General features: G+C 31.9%; 2 protein-coding genes across 2 annotated transcripts in view; one reads left to right on the forward strand and one right to left on the reverse strand.

Annotated features, from left to right (window-relative positions):
• Positions 1-23,145, reverse strand: part of LOC124536213 (pseudouridine-metabolizing bifunctional protein C1861.05) — a 167,904-nt gene extending 144,759 nt beyond the window's left edge. Inside the window, exon 1 of the mRNA XM_047112705.1 lies at positions 23,035-23,145. The gene's annotated coding sequence lies outside the window, so the exon portion shown is untranslated. The remainder of the gene's footprint in view (positions 1-23,034) is intronic.
• Positions 4,207-24,947, forward strand: part of LOC124536204 (EF-hand domain-containing protein 1-like) — a 78,569-nt gene continuing 57,828 nt past the window's right edge. Inside the window, exons 1-3 of the mRNA XM_047112693.1 lie at positions 4,207-4,394; positions 4,964-5,180; positions 14,126-14,281. Of these exons, the coding sequence (XP_046968649.1) occupies positions 4,207-4,394; positions 4,964-5,180; positions 14,126-14,281 (561 nt within the window). The remainder of the gene's footprint in view (positions 4,395-4,963; positions 5,181-14,125; positions 14,282-24,947) is intronic.

A 24,947-nucleotide genomic window follows, 5' to 3' on the forward strand; every position in this document is an offset into this window, starting at 1 on the left:
GAATACTCATTAGCTCTGTTTGACTGATCATCATGAGAGTAGTCTACATTTACATATAAAGTTTATATAATATTCACATTGTTGTAATTCGCCACTGGATGGTACTTCAGTATATAAGCTTTATTATCGTTCAACCAATCGTGAAGAACGGACATAGGCAGGATAACGTCGGTCGAGTTTTTTTGCTACTAATATAATATAACATATTATAGAATAATAATAGATTAGTTACTTTTATTATGTTTGTATTTAATTTATTTTATTGCATTTATATAATTTGGTAAGAGATTATATTTATCATACTTAAAATAAATCTCATATTTACAAAAGTAAAATTTATAAAATATGTACCTGTACGTGTGTTAATATATCTTAAGGTGTAGCTTTTTAAATCTATGTTATATAATAGACGACCCTTTAATATTTTCTTTTCGTATTGAACATATATATATATATATAATAATATTTACCAAAAAATGTTAATTTTCATCCGGCTCATCTATTTTACTTGGCTTTAAATTCGGACTTGTTTAGTACAAACAATAATATTTAGTAGTGTTATGATACGGTTTGAAGGCTGAGTGAGCCAGTGCAACTACAGCCACTAGAGATATAATATCTTAGCTCCCAAGGGAGAGGGCATTGTAAGCAATGCGAGCAATTATTATTATATCTTACAGTGCTAATATGAGCGGTGGTGACAATTTACCTTAAGGTGATTGTTTGACCGATCGTTAAACAAAAAGCCTACACATGCTTACATACAAGGTTTTCTCACGGCGCTTTTCTAAGGCGTCAAATTTTCAACAATATTCAAACATACGAAAACTCAGCGATGCTCAGATGATCTATATACTACAACTTGCAATATATATATCTCCCTAAGATTGCAAAATTCATTACATTGCAATTTGTCTCTTCAGATTGTAAATTTACAATAGCGCGGAATAGATTATTGTTTAACTGTATTTGCAATTTTACGGTTAATGCGGATACCGGGGGCACATAACGTTTAACCAATCCGCGCGTGTCATGTACGCCAGTTCACAATTTGACCGTTTCCCATCGATAGGTTACAATATAGCGAAATATAAAACGTTAAATTGCAAACATTTTTCACGGTTCACAATATTTCGACAGATTAAAATTTAACTCGTCAGATTGTAATCTAACGAATTTTGTAATCTTACGGTGACATATATGTATATGTATAAGACATCGACACAATTATTTCCTATTATTTTTTCATTTCGAATTAATTGCGTTTACCCTTAAAACAATTTGTCGCGTAATTGAGTTAAGCAGAAGAACTTGGTTACATACTTTTATAATTTTCTTAATGAAACTGTGAGCTCTTGTTGATTGAAAAAATTGATAGAATATTTTTCATATTATCACAAGTTATACGTAGTTGTCGTCTAAGACAATTAAAACCTTTATAAAAAAAAAATTAAATTTGTAAAACCTTTAATTCTTCTCTACTTTTCAAGACATCTCGATATATACGGAATAATACGGCATTTTTATGGGAGCGTTTCGTAGGGGTCGATTTGTAACCAAAACGTTTGTACTCAATGCGTCGTTATTAGCAACGAATTAGTTTATCCCTGTCACATCGTCTTGACAACGGTGTCTCATTATACTATTTCATTTGAAGACGTTTTATAAGCTACTACATTTTTCTTATTCTTCATATTATTCGGTGAGTTATGTAACCAAGTGATATATTATCTTTATATACCTAGCAATCCTTTTTATCTCGTGTACGTATGAAACATAAAATTATTTTAGATTGATGCCTATCTCCTTAAATGCTAGTATTTATATATTCAAAACTGTTTGAGTATTTCTACAACTTATATTATTTGTACTTACTTATTTGTATTTTAAATATACATGGATTAATTTTACTACAATCGGTGATATTAAACTTTTCAAGATATTTAAGGAAAATATAATGAAAGCATATTTCATAAATTATGCGCGATTATCGAAACTTAATTGAAATATTACTTCATTGCAATCTTTGATACAATCCACGTATAATTCGCTAGTAAAACTGCTTATTAGTTAAAAGAATTTTATTATAGTTCCTTTTATTCCTGGAAAAATAGTCAGGGGTTCAATATCACACAGTTTATAATGTAATTTACTATAAACGAGCTTGTGACTTCACATAAAGAACCTTTTTATTATCTCCGATCCTCAATTAATGTTAATCCAATCAAATATTGAAAATTAGATTAAAGATAAACTGCCTGCTTATTTTGTTCCTTTTCCTTAACTTTAACAAGCCGTTATTACGCTGAGGTCCTTTGAAATACGGTAAGCAATAATCATTCTTCCTTTCTACGTTTATTCCTTGTTTATTCCTTATAATCTTTGTGTAATGTTCGTTCGTATGTATAATGTTTGAAATATCAATTACGTCAATAAAAATAAATAGCACTTTAGATATATATATATATATATATATATATATATATATATATATATATATATATTGTCACTTTATTTCTGTGCTTGATTGAATAGTCAAGAGTTTCGACTTTATAAAACGCTGACACGAGTTCTACCCTTATAGCTATTATGTCTTTTGTATTTAGTTGCAAAGTATTAATTTTATTAATACCTGTTGACTTCCAGGCAGGATACATTACATACATATATAATTGAATTTAACTAAAATGATTGTATTTTATAAATGTTCAAAAAGAGTAACTACTGAGTTTCTTGCCGGTTTTTCTCGGTAGAATCTACTTTCCGAACCGGTGGTAGCTTCACTTAATTGTTAAATGACGATTCAAAAGTGCTTGTAAAAGCCCATTTGAATAAAGTTTATTTTGATTTTGATATTATATCCATATCACATATGACTAAGTAATAAAGAAAATGTATTTCTCTTTATAAAACTAAAACGTTATTTATGGAGATTACACGAACAAGAGGATTGAATTATAAGTGGACGTCCGCTGTTGCATTCGAAATGAATACGAAATCGAAACAATATTATATTTTAAGTTTTTTAACGTAACCAATGTCTTTCAGTTATTAGACTAGAATATTCATAGTAGAAGCTGAGATGACCCAGTGGTTAGAACGCGTACATCTTAACTGATGATTGCGGGTTCAAACCCAGGCAAGCACGACTATATATATGTGCTTAATTTGTGTTTATAATTCATTTCATGCTCGGTGGTGAAGGAAAACATCATGAGTAAACCTGCATGTGTCTAATTTCATCGAAATTCTGCCACATGTGCATTCCACCAACCCGCGTTGGACCAGCATGGTGGAATATGTTCCAAACCTTCTCCTTAGTGCGAGATGAGGCCATAGCCCAGCAGTGAAAAATGTACAGGCTGTTACTATTCATATCAGATTTTTTTCATATTTTTTTATTACTGAGAATCATTAGATATTTGCAAAAAAGCGTTATTCAAAATGGCGGCTATCGGTGCCCTCCCTAGACGAAAACTTTACGGGCTCAACTCACAAACTCTATTAAAACGATTATTAGATTTTTATGTTAAGCCACATCTTTTTTTTCTTGATTGATTATAATAATTGAAATACTTGTAATTGGCAGATAATCTTAATGTTTAGAGGCAGTTTCTCTTCCAAGAAATTAGACTGCCAAGTTGTTCTAATTTGGCAAGCATTGCTCTGAGCATAGATTTCGCCGGAACTTACAACAATCTAGTTGTTTTAAGAAACTTATATAATACATAAATTAAGTTGTTAAATACGATACATATATATAAAGCAACAGTCCTCGCAGTAGATAGAATACGTGGTTCTAAGCTATATATTAAGTTCTAAGCTGAATAATGCCGGTGCAAATTTGAGCAAGTTCCATACAGATTTAATTTGCTTAATTTGTGTTTATTACACATTCGGAGCTCGGCGACGATAAACGTCGTGAGGCAACCTACATTTAACAAATAAATTTCTGCAACATATTGTGTACCTTACCTTTTGAAGCAGCGTGGTTAAATAAATTTCAAACTTCCTTTTGAAAGGAACTTTAGTTTTATTTCACTCATTATCGATGATAATTTTTATTTACGAAACAACAAACAAACAAACAACAACAGCCTGTAAATTCCCACTGCTGGGCTAAAGGCCTCCTCTCCCTTTGAGGAGAAGGTTTGGAACATATTCCATATTATTTACGAACATATTTTTATTTAGATAGTTGCAATAATGGCGTGGGGTCTACCGAAACTCCCAGGACTTGTATTCTCTGATCCAACGAAGACTCAACACCACATACGTAGTTCACTGCGGTATTACCAAGGTCACAGGTTTCCCGATACGCTCATCCGAGGACCAGGTGGTACAGCTACTGACGTGGATAGTAACGCATTCGCTCTACCTGATGACTCTGTCAAGTAAGAACCTATTATTTTTCAATTACGCATAATACACACGTCACTGATCACGTACACGTCATTGATCCTTCACTCGCGGATATATATATAATCTGTAGGTGTGTTTGCTACGCAATACCGTGATCAAAACCTTGCTAATGAAAATTTTGACTGATTTAATAAAGTTGATAATTAAGTGCAAGCAGTAAAACTGTTTGTCTTTTTTGTACGTTATAATAAAATCAATGATAAAATTGTAAAGATCATTATTTTTAACAATTAAATAATGTTTTTCGTTGTAACATCATGAATCTATTTATATAATAAAATTGCAGTGTCTGTTTGTAATATTAACCGCTTCTTACTAAATGTATATGTATGTATACACGTTAGATAAACCAAACTAAAATTGTTTGTCTGTCGGCCTGTTTGTTTGTTTCGGCTAATCTTTGGAATGGCTGCACCGATTTTGATGGGACTATCACTGGCCGATAGCTGATGTAAGGAGTAACTAAAGCTGCAACAAAACCTATGAAAATTCAAACCCGCACGATATCGCATGAAGTTATATGTATGTTTTACATTTTTAGCTACGATCCTTCTCTGACTTACGGGCGCGTTAAGCAGCCAGCCCTGCCCGCGGTGATTCCCCACTGGGTCCACTACGACAAGAGATGCCTGAACTTCACAGCTTTCTTCAAGCAGACGGTTTACGAAAATCCAGATGAGAACTATCGCGTTCGAGTCGTGAATATCATTTATTTCCTCGAAGACGATACCATGACAGTGATGGAGCCTCGAATCAAGGTAAAGTTCAATTATCTAATGATATCATAATCATTTTATAATACAATATAATAATATATAATCCATACTTGTTTTTATCGATTGGCGGACGAGCATATGGGCCACCTGGTGGTAAGTGGTCACCATCGACCATAGACAAAGGCGCTGTAAGAAATATTAACTATTCCTTACATCGTCAATGTGCAACCAACCTTGGGAACTAAGATGTTATGTCCCTTGTGCCTGTAGTTACACTGGCTCACTCACCCTTCAGGCCGGAACACAACAATACTAAGTTCTGTTATTTGGCGGTAGAATAACTGATGAGTGGGTGGTACCTATCCAGACGGGCTCACAAAGCCCTACCACCAAGTAAAGTGTATAGTTAATATTAGAAATATGCAAATAACTCTGTCTGTCTGTCGTCCTCTCACTACCAAACCGCTGAACCGAATTTGATGAAATTTGGTATGAAGCAAATTTCAAACTCCAAGGAAGGACATAGACTACTTTTTTGTCTAACATGACAACCAAACCCCTAAAACGAGAGGAAAGCCGCGGGCGACAACTGGTAAATAATAAATATCTCGTATTAAATATCATTTCTTTTTTTCGCGTTGCATTTTTTTTTCATTTCTTAACCTTGGGGCTATATTAAATATAGTTTTGTTAACATTTATTAATTCATTTTAATAGATTTTTTATTGTTCTCATTGAAATAACTTTTAATTTGATACTATAGTCAATCAGCAATATTAAATATACACGTATATCATACCAGCATAACATTCTAGAGAGAGCCAGAAGATCCTTAGTAAAGGGCAACCTAATCCTGTAACACTCACACAATGTACAATAATTCCCTAAACATATGTCGTATAAGCTAGATATTCAAATGTTTTACAAATAAAATAAAATAAAAGTATAAGAAACAGACAGCAAACATAAATCAACGTACGAGAAAATGTTATTTCCGCAGCTATTCACTAATGCAAGAGTATTTCCTTTTGGCCTCTCAAGAAATCACCGTTGTTCACGGTAAAGGATAATGCAGGTTATTGGTTGTGACGGCGAATACACTTGCTTTTATATCTAAGATTCTTGGCTTAGAACAATGAATTCGTCAGAAGGTAAACGATTCGAGGCTATATTTACTAGAGACTACTGAATTTCTTCCGTAGCTGCGGTTTCTCGCTGGAATCTACATCGAGCCGGTAGCTTCGTGCTTAATTAATCTTAGTAAATGACATTTCGAAATTACTCGAGTTTAGTTGAATAAAGGTTATTTTGATTACATGATTAATTTGAGTATTATGGTGACCTGTTCTGTATTTAAATTTTATTCGTATTGTAATTATACTCCAGCCACATTCGATCTGGAATTTTAGTAAACAAACCATGTGTCATCATAATTAGGGTTGATACACTCTTAATAAAAAATAATAATTATTAAAATTACAACTATATTCATTATAACACAATTTCCTGTTTAAACACAAAAAAATAATTTAATACAGAATCCAAAAAATTTATTTAGCCGGTCAATAAAAAAATTATATGAAAATTTGCTTAAAATAAAAGTTTAAAAATCTTTAATTACCACTATAATATTACTACAAAACTAACAACCCTATATTTTAATATTGACGTAAAGAAATCGCAGGTTTGTAACATTTGGAGTGTTTTTTAAGCAATTGGCAGATTTAGAAAGGTATATAATAGCGATACAGCATCTTCGTATTTGGTGGTGTATATTTTTAGTCGTATAATTTTAATTTTAAATAAAAATATATGTCGCGCATTCCTAATAAAGTATAAAATATTAATGCTTAAAAAACATACTAATACACTAGTATACCAACAGACGTTGCTTTTTCCAGTATTAGAACAATTGTAATCTCAAACCTCCCATTGACCCATTCAAATATACACAAAATTAATCTAAATGAGACCTGTCTTTTGGGAGGCGATAGATAATAAAGCGAATTATATAACTACAAGGTAATTTCTGATATCATTTTAAAATTAGAGGTATTATTTTTGAGATCTACATTATTCCAGATGATCATAAGTATTATAATTATAACCAAGAATGCGCTTAGTCCTTTGTCTTAAATACTTTATTATTCATCATCAATTTTAATTTTTATTAATATTAAAAATAATTGTTTTACATATTTCTAAAAATGTTTTGAGCATCTGCCTGACGTTGGTTGCTAAGCAACGCTTTGTTATTAAACATTCCACATCGAATTTGGCTGGAGTATAGTGTCAATAATTTTCGTATGTCTACTGATCGTGAAATTTAGATAATGGCAAAAGGCGGTACTTTAAAATAACTTGTAGATGAGTGTTTGTTGGCTTAGATGTTTGAAACATGAACGACGGTTGAGCTATGTTAATAAAATAATATTGTAACCTTATAGTGAATGAAAATATGAAAAGAGGAATTGACCGTTTCTAGTTATTATATATAAAATACACCTGAAAGTTAGCTGAAGCTCATCAATTTAATGATATTTACTATCTATATAACAAAAGTTTAAAAAATTATCTTTTTTTTTTAGTAACACCTATCATTTTTTCTAATGTACTCTGTAATTAAAATTGTGGAATAGTTGATTGGGTTTCTTGCTTGTTCTTCTCGGTAGAATCTACTTTCCGTAACGTTTAATTCAACTCTGTAACATAATTCAAACGTGCTTATACGAGCTTATTTGAATATTTTCATTTGATTTGATATAAATCCTAGTAACATAGGGATGACAGGATCAGGATTAGATGACCCTATCTTATAGACAACTAGGCTAGAAACAATGAAAGAAGCTACTTTTATTTTTATTACATATCAAATGAGTTTCGCATCATATGAAAGTAGCAAGGAGTTGTTTTTTCATGAGAAAGGAACGACCGGAATCAAATTTTAGAAAGCCTCAAACGTTTAAATTTTATTATTGAATGTGAATTTTTTATTTGTACTTTAACCACGTTGCTTTAGTTATATGATAAACTAGCTGATACCGCAGCATCACTCGCGTAAATTTTATATGTTGACTGTAAGCATTTGATTTTACTCTTAAATACTTATTATTAGTGACTAAGTGTTTACTCAGCTTCTAAGGGTGAAATAATTATTCTCATTCATTCGGTATATTCAAAGTACATTGATTGTAAACAAAAAGTCTATCCTTCTTATAATTGTATTAGTTTTAGTATATATCGTCACGTATTAAATTGCTAAATATAAGTGATTGTTTGTTATTGTTTTTCTGTCCGGACATGTTTAGTAGTAGTCCGGTATTGGCTGTATATCTCACGCCTGGGCAGTACATCCTTGGCGATGGTACTACGCTTGATTTCTCCGATTATATACGATCGGTACAATCTAGTCCAACGCTTATGTGTGTGTGTGTGTCAAACGACAAGTCTCCATATTTGACAGCGGCCCTTTTATTGGTTCAGAAAGGCTCATAAAAATTAATATATTTTTTATACAAATTTTTAATTGAACAGTTTGCCATTTCTAGCACGTTATTGTCTGTAATCTGAGTGTGTAGTTTACTTCGAGATTCTGCTGGGTTAGAAAATAACTTGTGAATGTGATCCGATTTGCTCCGCTTGTTTACCGAGGTTTACTTTTTATTTTGTTACGGTGGTGTGATGTCGGTATTTTAAATGGAATCTGTCAGTAGTTTATGAACGAACAACAAAACTACATGCTACATTTTACCTCAGATATAAAGTAACACAGTGTATATCCCCGAATATATACTGTGTTACTTTGAAGAATAAAAAAAACGTATTCATAAATAACGAGTGTTGTGTAAGCGTTTTCGTTAATCTAGGCTTTGGATAGGATGATTGAAGAGTTGTACCAATTTATTGGTTCAGTAGTGGACTGTATCATGAGACTTCGCAGTCGAATCCTCAGCCAGCAACTAAAATATTTTAGAGTAGGTATTTTTTTCAATAATTGTGTATTTCTTACAGCGCCATTGTCTATGGGCGATGGTGATCACTTACCATCAGTTACCCTATGTGCACGCCGCCTAATTAAAAAAACGGACTGAACGATACTAGTAAATATATGGAAAGCATGCGCCATTCCTTCGAAAGTGGTCAGTTCACTTAGATTGGCTGTCTCTTCCGAAATCTGTGTTATTGACTCTCCCTGATACGATAGCGAATTGTCATGAAAAGTCGTTGATTTTAGTACATTTATTTAAAATAAATAAAATACAAAAAAAACTCGCCATGATCACAATTTTTAATCTTTGGAGATAGTAGATTCATACACTCCTTCAGAGGTGTGTAAATAAAAATTGAGTTTGATACATGTAATGAAATTGGAGTGAGAGTTGGTTGGAAAAATAAATAAAATTTATTACAATTCCTGCCTGTCTGATTGTATATTTGTTCTGATCAATCGCTGGAACTGCTCGGCCAATTTTGACGGGACTTTCACTAGCAGATAGCTGATGTAATAAAGAATAACTTAAGCTGATTGTAATACGTAAAACGTTATAGTATTTATCTGCGAACTGAACAATAACTAAAACATGCACGAAGGCGAGAACAGCTAGTTATCAATACTTCATACAAATGCTGATCCTCTTGAACTATATCACTATATTTTATAAATCTAAGTGTCCGTTCGAAATTTAAATTATACAAAGAAGAATTGGTCAAAGACTGGCCAGTCACCTTTATGTTCTCATATGTGCCACTGCGTATTTATTAAGTGATTTAAGGTATCTTTTTTATTTCAAAAAAATCTTCAGGAAAGGTAAAAGGAAGGTAAAGTAATTTATAAACGTAATAAATTGTGGCTTTATGTTTCCGATTTGGCTGAACGCCGAGTAGTGGCTTATGTTTTTATTGTTGGTAACATTAATCGATAATGTTCATTACAAGAAAAATCCAACACTATTTTGTAATATGTGGGGTTTTAATGTTATATTCTCTGGGGTGTCTGCGCAGAATTATAGGTCATAATTGAATTCTGATAATATTTATAGTTAAACAAGACCTTACTCTTAAGACATCGCAATCTTCCACATTATTATTTTTTTTCTATTTGACGTTACTATGATCCCAATTTAAGTAGCTAAAGCAAAGACGGTATCACAACCACCACCCAAGACAATATAGAAAACTACTGAACTTTTTTCTACGTCGACTCGGCTGAGAATCAAACCCGCGACCGGAGTTTAATGTTTTTTTTACATGCTTTGAAGATGTTTACTTATCTTAAATTGTTCATTAACGAATCGAAATAACTCAACTGTTTTACCTTTGACAAGATTGGAAATGAGATTATTTTTTTGTAATAAGTTTAATTATGAAAATACTTCGCCCAGTTTATTGAAGTTGTAATTACTCTCGACGCTTAGTCCGTATTTTCAAAGCGAGGTCTTCAGCGTGTACTGTACTCGAGATGTTAACGATTTACTTTGTCGTCTGCTCGCCGCTGGCTCCTTTAATAACTTTATGTTGATAAGTAAAATTAGTTGTTGTTTTATGTGAACACTTAACTACGGTACTTGCGCGTTATTTATTGTGTAAAATGTTAAACGGTATTGTAATAAATATGACTATATAAATTAACTGATACGTCAGTATGTTACCTTATTGGAGACACATACATTGTACAAATGAGTATAAATTAAATAATGCCTATCGAAGAAAAATAAAATAAAAAATAATTTATCGAGAAAAGCTCGATATATTTTTAACATGCCTCGATAAATATGAATAATGTAACTGAAATAAGAACATTTAATAGAGTTTATTCTTTCAGAGTGTACTTACGTTTAAAGCTATCAGAAGACTTTCTGAATTAAGAAATTTTCTAGAATTAGTTAATATTATAATGAGGGTAACGTAGTAGGTATATATCTTATAATTATTTAAAACAGCATATTAAATGTATTAAAATTTATTTGAACGTACGTCACAGAGTTAGGTATTCATCGTAGAATTCAAAATTTTTGTTTTAGTGTCTCAGATTATAAAAATGATCATAGAATCATTAAAATTGTTATTTACAGCACACTAAAACAGAAAAACTTTTCTGTAAATATTCAGTTATATTTAATGCTCTCCTCACTCAGTTTATAAGGAATTCATTAGTTTTACCCACTCATCAGATATTTTATAGCAAACACAAATACTTATTGTATGTATTATGTTCCGATTTAAAGGGTCAGTGAGCATAACATCTTAACTCCTAAGCTTAGTGGCGAATTGGCAAAGATTTTTTAATAGTATTTACAGGGCTAATGTCTATAAGCAGTGGTCACCATTTACCATCAGGTAGCCCTTTTAGCCGTTCTAGTCTAAGTCTAATTTAAATTTGATTGAGATAACTCTCATATATGCGAGATAGCCTGGAAAGATTCGTTTGTCCGGGTAAAATAAATAAAACTAAACAAATATAAATACCCACGAAACTATTATTTGGAACATCCTTTCGGAAAGCACTCAAACATGGTCGCCTATTGGACTGTAACGGTTTTTTAACGATCTGTAATTGTGGATAGCTTTCGATCGGGTCTATCCTAAGATCTGCACGAATTATTTAATAAGGGAGATTAAAGATGCATAAATTCATTATAATTGCACAAAGACGTTTTCCTCTTTTACTCGAAAGTATATTTCATATTGTTGTACATATACAGACCTTTACTTAACATTGTTACAACCTTATGAATGTCTTGAGGAAATACAAGCAAGAAGTCGTTTACATAACGACTTATTTAGGCAACGGAAACATTGTCGTGCCGAATATTTGGTAAACATACGAATTAAGCCAATACAGATCTTTTTTCCTAAAAAATCTTCATTATTTTCGTAAACAATCCAATGTACTCAAAGAATCGCAGGACATTTATGTCATTGTTTTTATCGTGTAATGAAACAAAATATAAAATATATTCTGCAATAAAACACTTATTATGCTCGCTCTCAAATTACACGTGTACGTTGTCATTTGGTTGATATTTTATCAGGAATAATAAAATATCGCTCTTGCAATTACCTCTTTATAAACAAATAGAAGAGGAGTATTATTGAAATGGATTGCATAATAAATTACCATATAATTACGGTTTGACTGTAGAAGGAAAATGTTTCCGAATTCCCGAGGTAGCATGATTAAACGTTCAATTTGCCGCTCAGGAGATTGTAACGGATCGGTTTTTTTTTTCGTGAAAAATACGACTAAACCCGATAAGAGCAGCCTCACATTAGATTGAATGACAGTTATGCTGCTCGCCGACTTTTGCTTGTCTGTCGCTTTTGCTGCTCATAATATGGTTGTACTTAATGATTGCATCGCTGGAGTAGAACTAGCTTATTATATATAGTGCAAGATCTGTTAAGCTATGGATCTTATGGTTCTGGCTACAAAATTGGCAATCCTGCATCTCATCTCTCTTTGGTCGTTTGTGCATAACTGAAAGAGAATGTATTATAACCCTTATAGGTAAACGTAATAAGCCTGCCCAGTATTCATTAAAGAAGGTCACTGTGGCCAAAATCTAGTAAGAATTACATAGCTAGCCATTATTATGCATCTACTTTATCCAAACCAACATTATAATCGTCTGATAAATGTTTCGTGACTGACTGTTTCGGATTCTACTTTCGTACAAAAGTGTTCTGGAAATATATAAAAATATATTAGGACTACGGGAGTTACGGCGTGATCTAATGTGAACCAGCTCTAAGTGAAGATGCATTCGTCTACATTGAATGCGGTTAGCGTCGGAGGGAGGCTTTGTTCCACCGACTGCCGATTGCCGACTGCTCGTTCGCTTAGTATTGGTCTTTCATGTTTCCTATCCCTTTGAAGCCTTTACGTGTTATCGCGTACCATTTTAAGATTGGAATGAAAATTTGCTCGTTTACAATTTTTTTCGGTATTATTTTCTTCTCATTTATCAACATTTAAATGAAGTATTTTATTATTTGTAACTTGTGTTTTTATCGTATCATTATTGTCCTTTCTTATTAAACATTTTGATGAATTATGTACAAGTCTTCCATTCCTTACAATTCTACAGCCTTAAGTCACATGTGATTATTTCATTATAACATGATCCAAAGTCGTATTGTTAACATAAAAAAGTTATTAGTGTATAATGTATATCAAACAAGTTTGCAGTGTTATTCTAAACGGCTTGTAATTGACAAGTTTGATATAACTAACATGCTCGTAAGTTATAGACAAGTAGTTAGTACATATTTTGAGGATCAGTTTTATTGTCTTGTAAATATCAATGTGTAATTTATTAAACACGCCCAAGATGTTGGTAATGATATGGATTATACCAATCAGCCCAATTAATAAAATGTTCCTAACGAAATACGATTAAAAATAATGTAATCTGTTAAATGTAAAAAAATTTACACTTCAAATATGAATGCTAGAAAAAAGTATTCGATATCGGTCGAAACGATTTTCGTCAATCTTGATTGCGTGACGAATCGAAAACTCATGCCGTTTCCGTACATTTAGAAACGAAATCCGACCGAAAAATTCATACCGTTTCGATGTTTCGAATAAAACGATCGAGGCTCACAGTCTATTATAGATATATGACCTATTAGACTGTTACTTTTTATCTTTGTTACTTAACTTTTGTTATTTATCCTTAAATATGAGACAACATCACATACATTACTTTGATCCCAATGTAAGTAGCTAAAGCACTTGTTTTATGGAAATCAGAAGTAACGACGGTACCACAAACACCCAGACCCAAGACAACATAGAAAAATAAATGATAATCTACATTGACTCGGCCGGGAATCGAACCCGGGACCTCGGAGTGGCGTACCCATGAAAACCGGTGTACACACCACTCGACCACGGAGGTATACTTGATGCATAAGTAACAATCCATACCAAGTAAACGGCACGCATTATTTTTTTTTTAATTCTAATGGATTGCTTCTTGCAGAACTCGGGATTATGGCAAGGAAGGTTAGTGAAACGGGGTAAGATACCCAAGAACGACCTCGGCGAGTGTTGGCACTGGAAAGATCTCGATATCGGCAAGGACATCTGCATCTACGGCAAAGTGTTCCACACAGTATCTTGTGATCTCTTCACTAAGGTAAGATTTTTTATGGTTTTTATTTTAGCAAAGTATTTCATCTGGTATGTCGTCTGGTGGTAATCATGTAAAAATCCCTTAATCTTAACTAAAGGCTTCGTATTTAGATCTAGACACTTTACCTTTGTGGTAGGGCTTTGTGCAAGCCCGCCTGGGTCGGTACCACCCACTCATCAGATATTCTACCGCTAAATAACAGTACGCAGTATTGTTGTGTTCCGGTTAGAAGGTTGAGTGAGCCAGTGTAACTACAGGCACAAGGGACATAGCATCTTAGTTCCCAAGGTTTAAGCATTGACGATGTAAGAAATAGTTAATATTTCTTACAGCGTCTTTGTCTATGGGTGATGGTGACCACTTACTATCTGGTTTGTAGGTGGCTCATATGCTCGTCCGCCAACCTATTCCATAAAAAAGGCAAGCACTATTTTTTTATTCGTGAAATTCATATGCAATAATAGAAAACTTAGTAAGGAATTCATATATGTCGAGTAAAATTACACCACATGTATCATATTATGGATCAGCGTGGTGGAATAACTTACAAAGCTTTCATCTTAAGGAGGATAAGGAAAGGCAGCCTTCCAAGAGTCTAATAATCTATTGTAACTTTACTTTACTTATGTGTTTGTATTACAAACTAGAATTCTCTTCTCGTAGTCTTTGATATTTTAATTAAACGCGTTTAATAATTTCTCAAAGAAGGCAACGTTATTATACAACTTAATTAAAGTTATATTACAATTTAATTAAAAGTTCAAATTAGATTTAGTTATTGGCAAAGAGTTGTAACTCAATAAAATAAAACCAATTTGAAATTAATGATATGTTATCAGTGAGTCGTAATCGGGCGGTATCAGCGTTTGTGCAGTGTCAAATCAACTGTTGACTGTATAATGTTTAAATATACAATTTATCACATAAATCTATATATGAATAAAAATGTAACTGATCTGTCTGTATGTGAAATATCCATACTTCCATACTAATACTATAAGTGCAAAAGTCTACTACTACTACTATTAGTCTACTCTATCTGTTTGTCTGCCTCTCTCACTTTCGCGTAAAAACTACTGGTCCGATTTAAATGAAATTTGGTACACAAATAGTCTAGAGCCTGAGAAAGGACATAAGTTACTTTTTGGTAGGAAAAAAGTGTTGTAAAGAAGAAGACCTCATCAATTTAAGTTACTTTGTAAATATATTCATATTTTTTATAAATTAAATAGAAGATATCTACTACGATGATTATCTTTTAAACCAACTTTTTAGAAATTCTTGTACTTATTCTAACTTTGTGAGATGTTCAGAATATATAAATGAAAAATAAAATTTGTATTTCGCGTTAGTCTAACAGCTAGCTCATGAAGTTCGAATGCCTGATCAGTGGAATAAAGTTTGTGGATTTTCCTATAAGGAAGTTTTAGTACTCGGATTTAGGACCTTGCCAGTGTTACGCAAACGTGCCTCAGAGAGCCATTTATAAATTTCCTAAAAGTTTTACAATATAAATGGCCTTAAGTATAATATAAAGTATTTATAGTTTGTCAAACTATAGACACACTGTTGATGTTTCTTACTAAAAAGTCCTGAGTCAACATTTAGAGCCGAGATGGCCCAGTGGTTAGAACTCGTGCATCTTAACCGATGATTTCGGGTTCAAACCCAGGCAAGCACCACTATATATAAGTGCTTAATTTGTGTTTATAATTCATCACGTGCTCTGCGGTGAAGGAAAACATCGTGAGGAAACCTGCATGTGTCTAGTTTCATTGAAATTCTGGCACATGTGCATTCCACCAACCCGCATTGGAACAGCGTGGTGGAATATGTTCCAAGCCCTCTCCTTAATGAGAGAGGAGGCCATTAGCCCAGCAGTGGGAAATTTGCAGGCTGTTACTTTACTTTACAACATTTAGTTTTTTTTTTTTAATTATCTTTATAATTTACATGCATTACGTAGTTTTATCACGTATTATTTTCGTTTCAATCTTACAATATCATTTTAGGGAATTATTAAACAATAACATAACAATTAGTTCAAGTACAAAAAAAGGAAATTTTGAGTGAATGAAATGAGTATAATTAAAAAAATCTATGTCGAATGACTATAGGAGCAAAGTCGCGTTCAATCGTCGTGAGCTATAAATTGCTAGATTATGGAAATTGGTGATGTTTTAATGGATCAGTAAAAGCGTTATCAGTTGGTTTTAATATCACAAATTGGGCATTGGGCAATGCGCCAACGTCAATAAACTAGAAAAAAAAAACACTGTAAACATAGAATAAAATTGCTTCATTTTTAATAGCATTTTAAATATAGAAAAACATTCGCTAACGGCTTATGGTTTTACTATTCAAATAAACAGACGTACACTTTCAGCTTGTTAGGTGAACATTCCGAGTACAACGTGCAGGTTGAGCATCTCTTATATTTTCCTTTATTGCACAAATGTATTATAATATAGTACCTACTTGAGAGCGGACAATGTATAAGGCATAAAATGAAACAATTATAATTTTATTCAAGTTAAAATCTTTCTTTTTTCAATCATAATTTTAATAGATAAATTAAAATCTTCTGTCGAGAAGAATCGACAAGTAACTCATTAATTAAGTACTCTTTGTACATATATAACTAACATATACAACTATGAAAGCATTATTATATAGTCAGTTTTTGTATGGGATGTACAAAAATTGACTATATAATGAAATGAAATGCATGAAAATCAAAACATACTAAAATACGCCATTATTTGCTATGTGTTTATATTTCTCTATATTTCTTAAATGAGGATTTTTTTCTTATGTATTATACATTCGAATAGTTTTGACTAGAAACGATTTTGTTGAAGACATTCTTGTGCCATAGTCGTAACTATTTCTTTCAAAATAGTCTAAACTAGCTAGCTAGAATTTTTACAAAAAACTTATTGGTTAGTTTACAGGTTTTACTATAATAGCTTTTGTAATATTAAGTCGTTATTAGGAGACTCCCGACGTGATGGTGGAGTGGTGGTATGTGCGAGGACATTGCAGCGTGACTTTATTATTATTTTAGATATAATTCCAAAAAAGCCTGAGCTACTCCTTTTTATATCAGCAATCCGACAGTGAAAGTCCCATCAAAATCGGTCCAGAAGTTCCAGAGATTAACCCTAACAAAATGACAGACAGGCGAAAATTGTAAAAAAAATGTTACTTTGGTATATGTACCGTGTCTAACATGTCTTTAGTAAAAACGGTCATTTTAATATTACAAACAGATACTCCAATTTTATTATATTACAGATTATTGTGAATATATTTCGAAAAAACCGTCGGTATCCTTACTTTGTTAAAAACGTCCCAAAAGGAGTCTCGTCCCCAAGATTATAAATGGTCCGAATCGGGTTCCTTTATGTAAAATAAAATGGTTGGATGGATGAATTCCATTCGAACGAAAGACTTTAGTCATTCGTAAAAATGCTGTAGTAGGTATCTGTTGAATTAAGATAGCTTTAGTTTTAATGTGAATGTGTGTGTGTGTTAAAAAGTATACTTTTAGAAGACTAGTTATTCTAGTTATTAGCCGAATTAGCCTGTTTGAATTTGTATCTTTTTTTAATAAACTAAATAACATCGAAAGTTATGATTTTTAAATTTTAGTTTAAACTGTTAGTCCAGTCATTGTTGTCTATTTGGAAATGCAAATGAACCAGGAAAGCCAATTTTGGATATTACGTTAAGGGAGACTGAAAATTGTAAATTGTTGGCCAAAACAGCCTTGTGGAATTTCCGCCATCTTGAAAAAAAACGTATTAAATTTCCATTTCTTCAACTCGGGTCTCATTGATATCCTAAATTTTTATGGGATATATTTTGCTACTTTTTTTACGGTCTACAATTATTATGGTTAATTGCATTTTCCACGTATCATTACCGTTGTTAAGGTATCAAGAAAAAGCCAAAAAAATCTCGATCAATTTGCATTTCTCAATCGTTTTTTGACGTGAATACTGGACTATATGTGAAACGTTATCGTTCAGAAAAATAAGTTCTGAAATTTTAAATTGATTTAAAAATGGAATGGCAGGGCGTTCCGAAAGTTGACCGATTCTTTCATTTTATTTTTGGTCTAGACACATAAAGTACGGCGGAGTGCTTTTTGTCGTCTCCGACTACCGTACTTGTAATTTTAAGTCACAATTTTTATTCTGTGGTCAATTATTGAAAATCTATGTTCAGTTTGAATATAAAGAAATATATTATGACTTTAAAAATGTTTTCGAACATTGCATATATTTTGAGATTTTTGAAATACGTCATTAATTTTAAATCGAGCCAATTTCAGGAGCCATCAAACCGATTTTATATTTAAAAATTTTAGGAACGCATAATTTATATGAATTAATCAAAATCATTGGCAATACTTGAATTAAAAGTTCACCTTTGCTACGAATGGTAATATAATACGAACAAAAATATTAAAAATATGTGGTATTTCATTGTTATGTATGGCAAGAATTCTTTGTTACTTTCCTATAAAGGCAGATTGGCGATCCCGTGTTATGATGTTAGAAACGCTCAATGGCTAAATGGAGGTAAAACGCATATTTATTTCTAAAACAGCATATACTTTTTGTATGTATTTATCACTTTATATTCAACTATAGTTAAAATTATTAAACAGAAAATAAATTGTTTATTGTAAAAATGTATAGTAGTTATATTTTGTAGCAATTATTTGCCGGTAGATCTTAGCGAACATTATAAATGTCAAACAATCATTCAAAGATAAATAGTAATATTCCGGTTTGAAGAGGGTTTAATATTTAGTCGTAGTGTCTGTGGTGACCATTTAAAACCAGACACACCATATGCGCTTCCGCATAGGTTATAAAAATAAATATTTAATCAATTACAATATTTATTTTATGATGCTATATCGTATTGTCACCAGCTCCAAACCATTGGCAAATTCAATCTTTTAAATGGGCAGTTTCATTTAAATTACGATACTTAATATGAATATTTCACGAATTGACACTATTCCCTAATAGATGGCGCGGTAAGCTTTTAAATTGCGATAAAGAATTGATTTAATAATTTGTTTGGATATGGGTGTATATTTTAAGCAATTGTGGTAAATTATAATACTATATCCAAATACAAAAATAAATTATTAACGTTTGTGTATATCAAGGATTTTGCTGAGTTAATAGTGACCCCGCTTTAATTGCAAACATCCAATGAAATCAGACCGATTTCTGTAAGATCGGAAAAACAATCGTTTTCTTTTGATTCGCTTTTATTTTATTCTAAGTTAAATAATAACAAAATAAAATGTTATTTTATTATACGAGTACGTAGGTTATCTTTCGGTATTTGAATGTATTTTGCTTTTTCAAAAAGGATGGCAACACTAGCTGAAAAATGTGCACGCCATGAGCTTTTGCTTTGTCATAACAATCATGACAACGTGATATAAATTATGAATTCGGCTCCTTGATTTGCTTAAAGGTATCTCAATTTTGTAAGACCAAGTTCTCTTTTTATAATATTTTAATTTTTGAAGTTATTTTACGAAAGCTAAAAGTTCACATGTTAAATTTATAGTACGTAAATACCCTTGCATTGTGTACGTAAATAAACATTTAGATGGATCTCCTCAAAGCCCTACCGCTGAATTTGTATAATTTTACCAATATCAAGCTACTTTTTTGACATGATGTGATTCTTTTTTTTGACACGAGTAACGCATTCTCAACTATTTTTTTTTAAACAATAAAATACATTAAGAATGATTGACTCTTCTTTAATCTATGATCCGAAAATTAAAAAATAAATCTTAAAAAGATAGGAAATGTAATAGTCGGTTTGATTTGACCATTATTTATTATATGCTAAGTTCTTAACGATCTGTATTTAATATTCGATCTAAAATTTTGAGTTTCAGAGAAGCTGCTGCCGTTCTGTTATGCAGCACTTGCATCTATTAATTACAAATAGGTTGAAATGCGATTATATTTTAAGTGGTAACCATTAATATGTCATATCAGGTGTGTCATGGATTCGAACAAATAAGCGTCGTAAATCTTATTATGATGAAGCCGGTATAAGCTAAATGGGTACTTAACTACTTACGTAATATAACACCACAGCAGTAAAAATAACTCTTAATAGAGCTAAGATTGCCCAGTCAGATTAGAACACGAGTATCTTAACCGATGATTACGGGTTCAAATCCAGACAAGCACTGAGTTTTCATGTGCTTAATTTGTGTTTATAATTCATCTCGAGCTCGGCGGTGAAGGGAAACGTCTTGAGGAAACCTGCATGTGTCTAATTTCAACGAAATTCTGCCAGATGTGTATCCACCAACGCGCATTGAAGCAGCGTAGTGGAATATGCTCCAAATCTTCATCTTTAAGGGAGAGAAGACCTTAGCCCAGTAGTGGGAAATTTACAGGCAGTTAATGTAATTTGGTTACATTAACTGCCTGTAAATTTCCCACTACTGTTTGACCCTATTGGTCCATTACAGAATCTTTGTTTTCGCTGCGGTAGCGCAAATACGTAAGTATCTCAAAATGTTCTTAGTGTAAATGTCTAACCAAATGAATGACGTATCTAGTAACAGCTGTTGATTTATAAATATAAAAACGAATAGGTACTATTAAATGATCGATTAATTCTCGTATCGAACGATATAGGTTTATGATCGTTGCCCGCACCGAAATGCAACACAGGTTATTTGCGACGTTGCCATACTACCTTGGGCACCGCTATTGCATTCGTAGCGTAAATAAAATTTAAAAAAAATGCGCATCGCCTCTAAAAAGTATTACAACATCATAACAGCAAAAATATTTACTTATATTATAAAAACCTATGGGTAATATAACATCAAAAGAAAAAGTAATCTTCTTTGAGTATCTAGTCATTCTCAAAATGACCTTTCTATTTTGTTCCAATTATAATTATGTAAATCGACACCTTAAGGGTCGTACAGCGCACTACTTGTTTTAATTGACTTGGAATATTCTGGTAACGTCTTCAACAACATTCGGTCTATATAATTGTATAGTCATTTAATTCTATAAAAAGATATCAATTACTAAATAAGTTTTCTTAATCTTTATCGAATATATTTTTGGAGTAAATGTCAAGGTACACGTTGTTTTATAGATATTGAAGTTATTTGACAAGTATTATTTAAATTAGTTTTGATTATTTCGAATTTATCACCAGTTAATTTATTAAAAATTACCGACTACTATAACTAGTAGTAGTTAGTAAGTTACTACCTACTACTAAATACATTGTTATTGCGCGGGAGTGTGCTTGTTACTCTTTCACGTCTTATCTAACTACCCTTTATATTGTTTTCATCAACAGCACAAAAACACGCAGGGTACGTAACACCTACGGTTGCCAACCGTACTATAATATATAGTATTGTACTATATTTCGGGTCTGCTGTTGAAAAGATATATAGTACGCAAAAATACTATATTTTCAATAGCGACAAATGTAACAAATAAATCCTTCATTTAAAAAAAAATAAGAACGCTAAGTCATATAACCTATTGCGCATGTACCATTTCCTTTAATGAGGTCCGCGAATTACCCGATAGGCCAAAGCGTGTATCCGAACGCTTGCGTTCTTGCGACTTGTCAATGTCAAATTGACAACATTCATTTTAAGTCAAAATTAATTATTAATTTTTCCCCATAAAATACAATGTTTTTTTAAATGTACTATATATTTTTACACCTTATTTTGGAAAATACTATATTTCGATGATGAAATGTTGGCAACACTAGTAACAGATGACCCCAGACATAACACACGCCGACGCGGCACAAGTCACGGGCTTCTACTATTGTATTTCATATAACAACTCTTTCGTCTTATTTCTTTAAATTCTAGAAGAACTACTCTTACTCTTTATTTTTTAATTTATATCAGTTAAAACATACCCCTATTTGATATTTAATTACTTACACTAAATTATAATATTTATGAAAATTGTTTCAACTTATCCTTTTTACGTTTCTGAGTGTAAATATATAGACGTCAGTCTGCGGTCATTGACCCGTTCGAATAATTCAATAGACATTAGACGGCGATGACTATACATGAATACAGACTGCCAATTGAAAATGTTGTAGCGGAATAAACGAGAATCATTCAATTTAGTATATCTAAAAAGTACCTAAGCATTAATATAAAAAAAATATATTAATAGAAAAAAGTAAAATACCTTGCGTTGAAAACTTTTCGTTGGTTAAAAAAAGTATGTCTCTTTATGTTGTAAAAAAAAATCGTAGATAGCATTTTATAAATCAGAACAAACTATTACACTAATCTCATTTTATTATTTATAATTATTCGGTAATATTCATATTACATACAAACTCCGTAAGTCATTATCGTCGTATCTATTTTTAATGTTCATCATCTGGCAACATTTTCTCATTCGAACTTCATTGACCTTGACTTCGCAAAATATACTCTTGTCTTGTTATTCAACGGGTGAACGAACGAGACGGATAGATAAGAGCAGGCCCTCGCCACACCACGCTTGTGACGTCATGAATTCCTGTTAATAAAATTCCCTTTCTTATTCAACAGACGCCTAGCGTTTATCGACTTATTTTCTCACTCCTAAGTCATAATAATGCAATGTTAAGATTGATAAGCGGCTCAATTCTTTACGTTTTGTTTTAAATATTAGTTTATATGAAATTTTGTAGGTACTTACGTTTGGACGTTGTTTTGCAACACGCTTGTTACGACGGACCGGTCAAACTGGATCGCTTCACAGAATGCTACCCTACGCTATATTTATTTCGTATTATTTGAACGTTTCTTTATCGCTTTACTTTTAATGTTATGTCTCCGCTAACAATATTTCCATATTCAATGCTAATCATTTTAATTATTATGTTTACTGTTGTCTTCTATAAAACAAAGTATGTAGGTATCCTGGTCGATATGCGTAAATGTACACCTAATATGGCAAATGTCTACTTATGAAATTTATTCGGTAAAAAGGATTACTGCAGTTAACTACTAAATATCGTCTTGGTTCGTCTTTGCAGAATATATATGCGTGCCAAGCCGGTTGCATTTTTTTATTTAATATAAGTAGTCATATTAGAGCGAACTTGAATAAACTAGACATTGATTTTTGATTTAAATTTTTTACTTAATATTTATGGGATTAATTTTTAAGTCCAAGTATTTTATTTGCTTTTTAAATACTCACAACATATGACAACTAATGAACACCTATCATATTAAAAGACGATAAAATGTTTAAATGAATATTTATTTAAATACACATAACACAAAGCTCGCCATAAAACCATGTCAATCGTTGTTGATGTGTGGGAATCGAAGCGTTTGTTTCATCAATCACTCCCTGCCAAGTGCCGGCCTGACGAATTGCTATTTCATCTGCTGTCTCTGTTATTATGATTTACTAGCAACGTTCTACGGCTTCCTTTAATTTTTTTTTTTAAATCTAATGATTCGAGTGGAATTTGTACTATAACAATACCATACTTACATCTTATCGAAATAAAGAAAACGCTTGATAAAACCTAACATACATTCCATGAATCACAACTACGGACCTCAAACCTATATAAACTATTATTATTTTTATTTAAATAATAATGAAAATGATTGGCAGAAAATACTGTTATAGCGTTAAGTCCGCCCTTTGTACATGTTTTATTTGTGCAATAAAGAATAATAAAAAATAATGAATGCAACCAAAAAGACGATAGAAGCTTAAAACGATAAATAAAATTTTAACAAAAAGAAAAACCGACTTCAAACAAAACACTATTTTAAAACAAATGAATATGCACGAAAAAGTAATAAAAATAATTGCGTATTCAACATATTTTTTAGAGTCTTCCTAAGTTAAATGAAATGAAAAATATTAGACTACTTAAAAGTCGATTAACGATTATATCATGTAGTTATAATTATTGTTATATTTGGAGCCGGTGTCAGCCACGGTGCCCTTGCCCCAACAATCAAAAGAAAGAAGCGATACGAGCCCCTTGATTGATCCAGTATATTATTGTGTAAAAGGTAATTTGTAAAAAACATATTTGTCAAAGTATTCTCGTATTGTTTTTTGATAGATATACTGTAGGGTTTTATTGGCTGACACCGACTCCAAATATAACAATAATTATAACTACATGATATAATCGTTAATCGACTTTTAAGTAGTCTAATATTTTTCATTTCATTTAACTTAGGAAGACTCTAAAAAATATGTTGAATACGCAATTATTTTTATTACTTTTTCGTGCATATTCATTTGTTTTAAAATAGTGTTTTGTTTGAAGTCGGTTTTTCTTTTTGTTAAAATTTTATTTATTTTTTGATTTTAAGTGAAGCTGACGTTGACTAATTTTTTTTAATATGGATAGATTAAGCGTTCCGTTTATATGAGTCAGAAACTACTTCGAGTACAATTTCAAAGGAAACTTGCGAATAAAGCAAAAATAGACTTTCGAAAATGCGGATTTAATACGTCACGCGGCGTAAACTACAAGGATCCCTCGAAAGAGCTGTAATCGAACTCAGCAAAAAAACTTTGAAAAAGACCAACTATATTTCGTACATCATATGACATCACATCACATACAC

Source organism: Vanessa cardui, chromosome 2 (genome assembly GCF_905220365.1).
Source record: "Vanessa cardui chromosome 2, ilVanCard2.1, whole genome shotgun sequence".
In the NCBI taxonomy this organism is placed as follows: domain Eukaryota; kingdom Metazoa; phylum Arthropoda; class Insecta; order Lepidoptera; family Nymphalidae; genus Vanessa; species Vanessa cardui.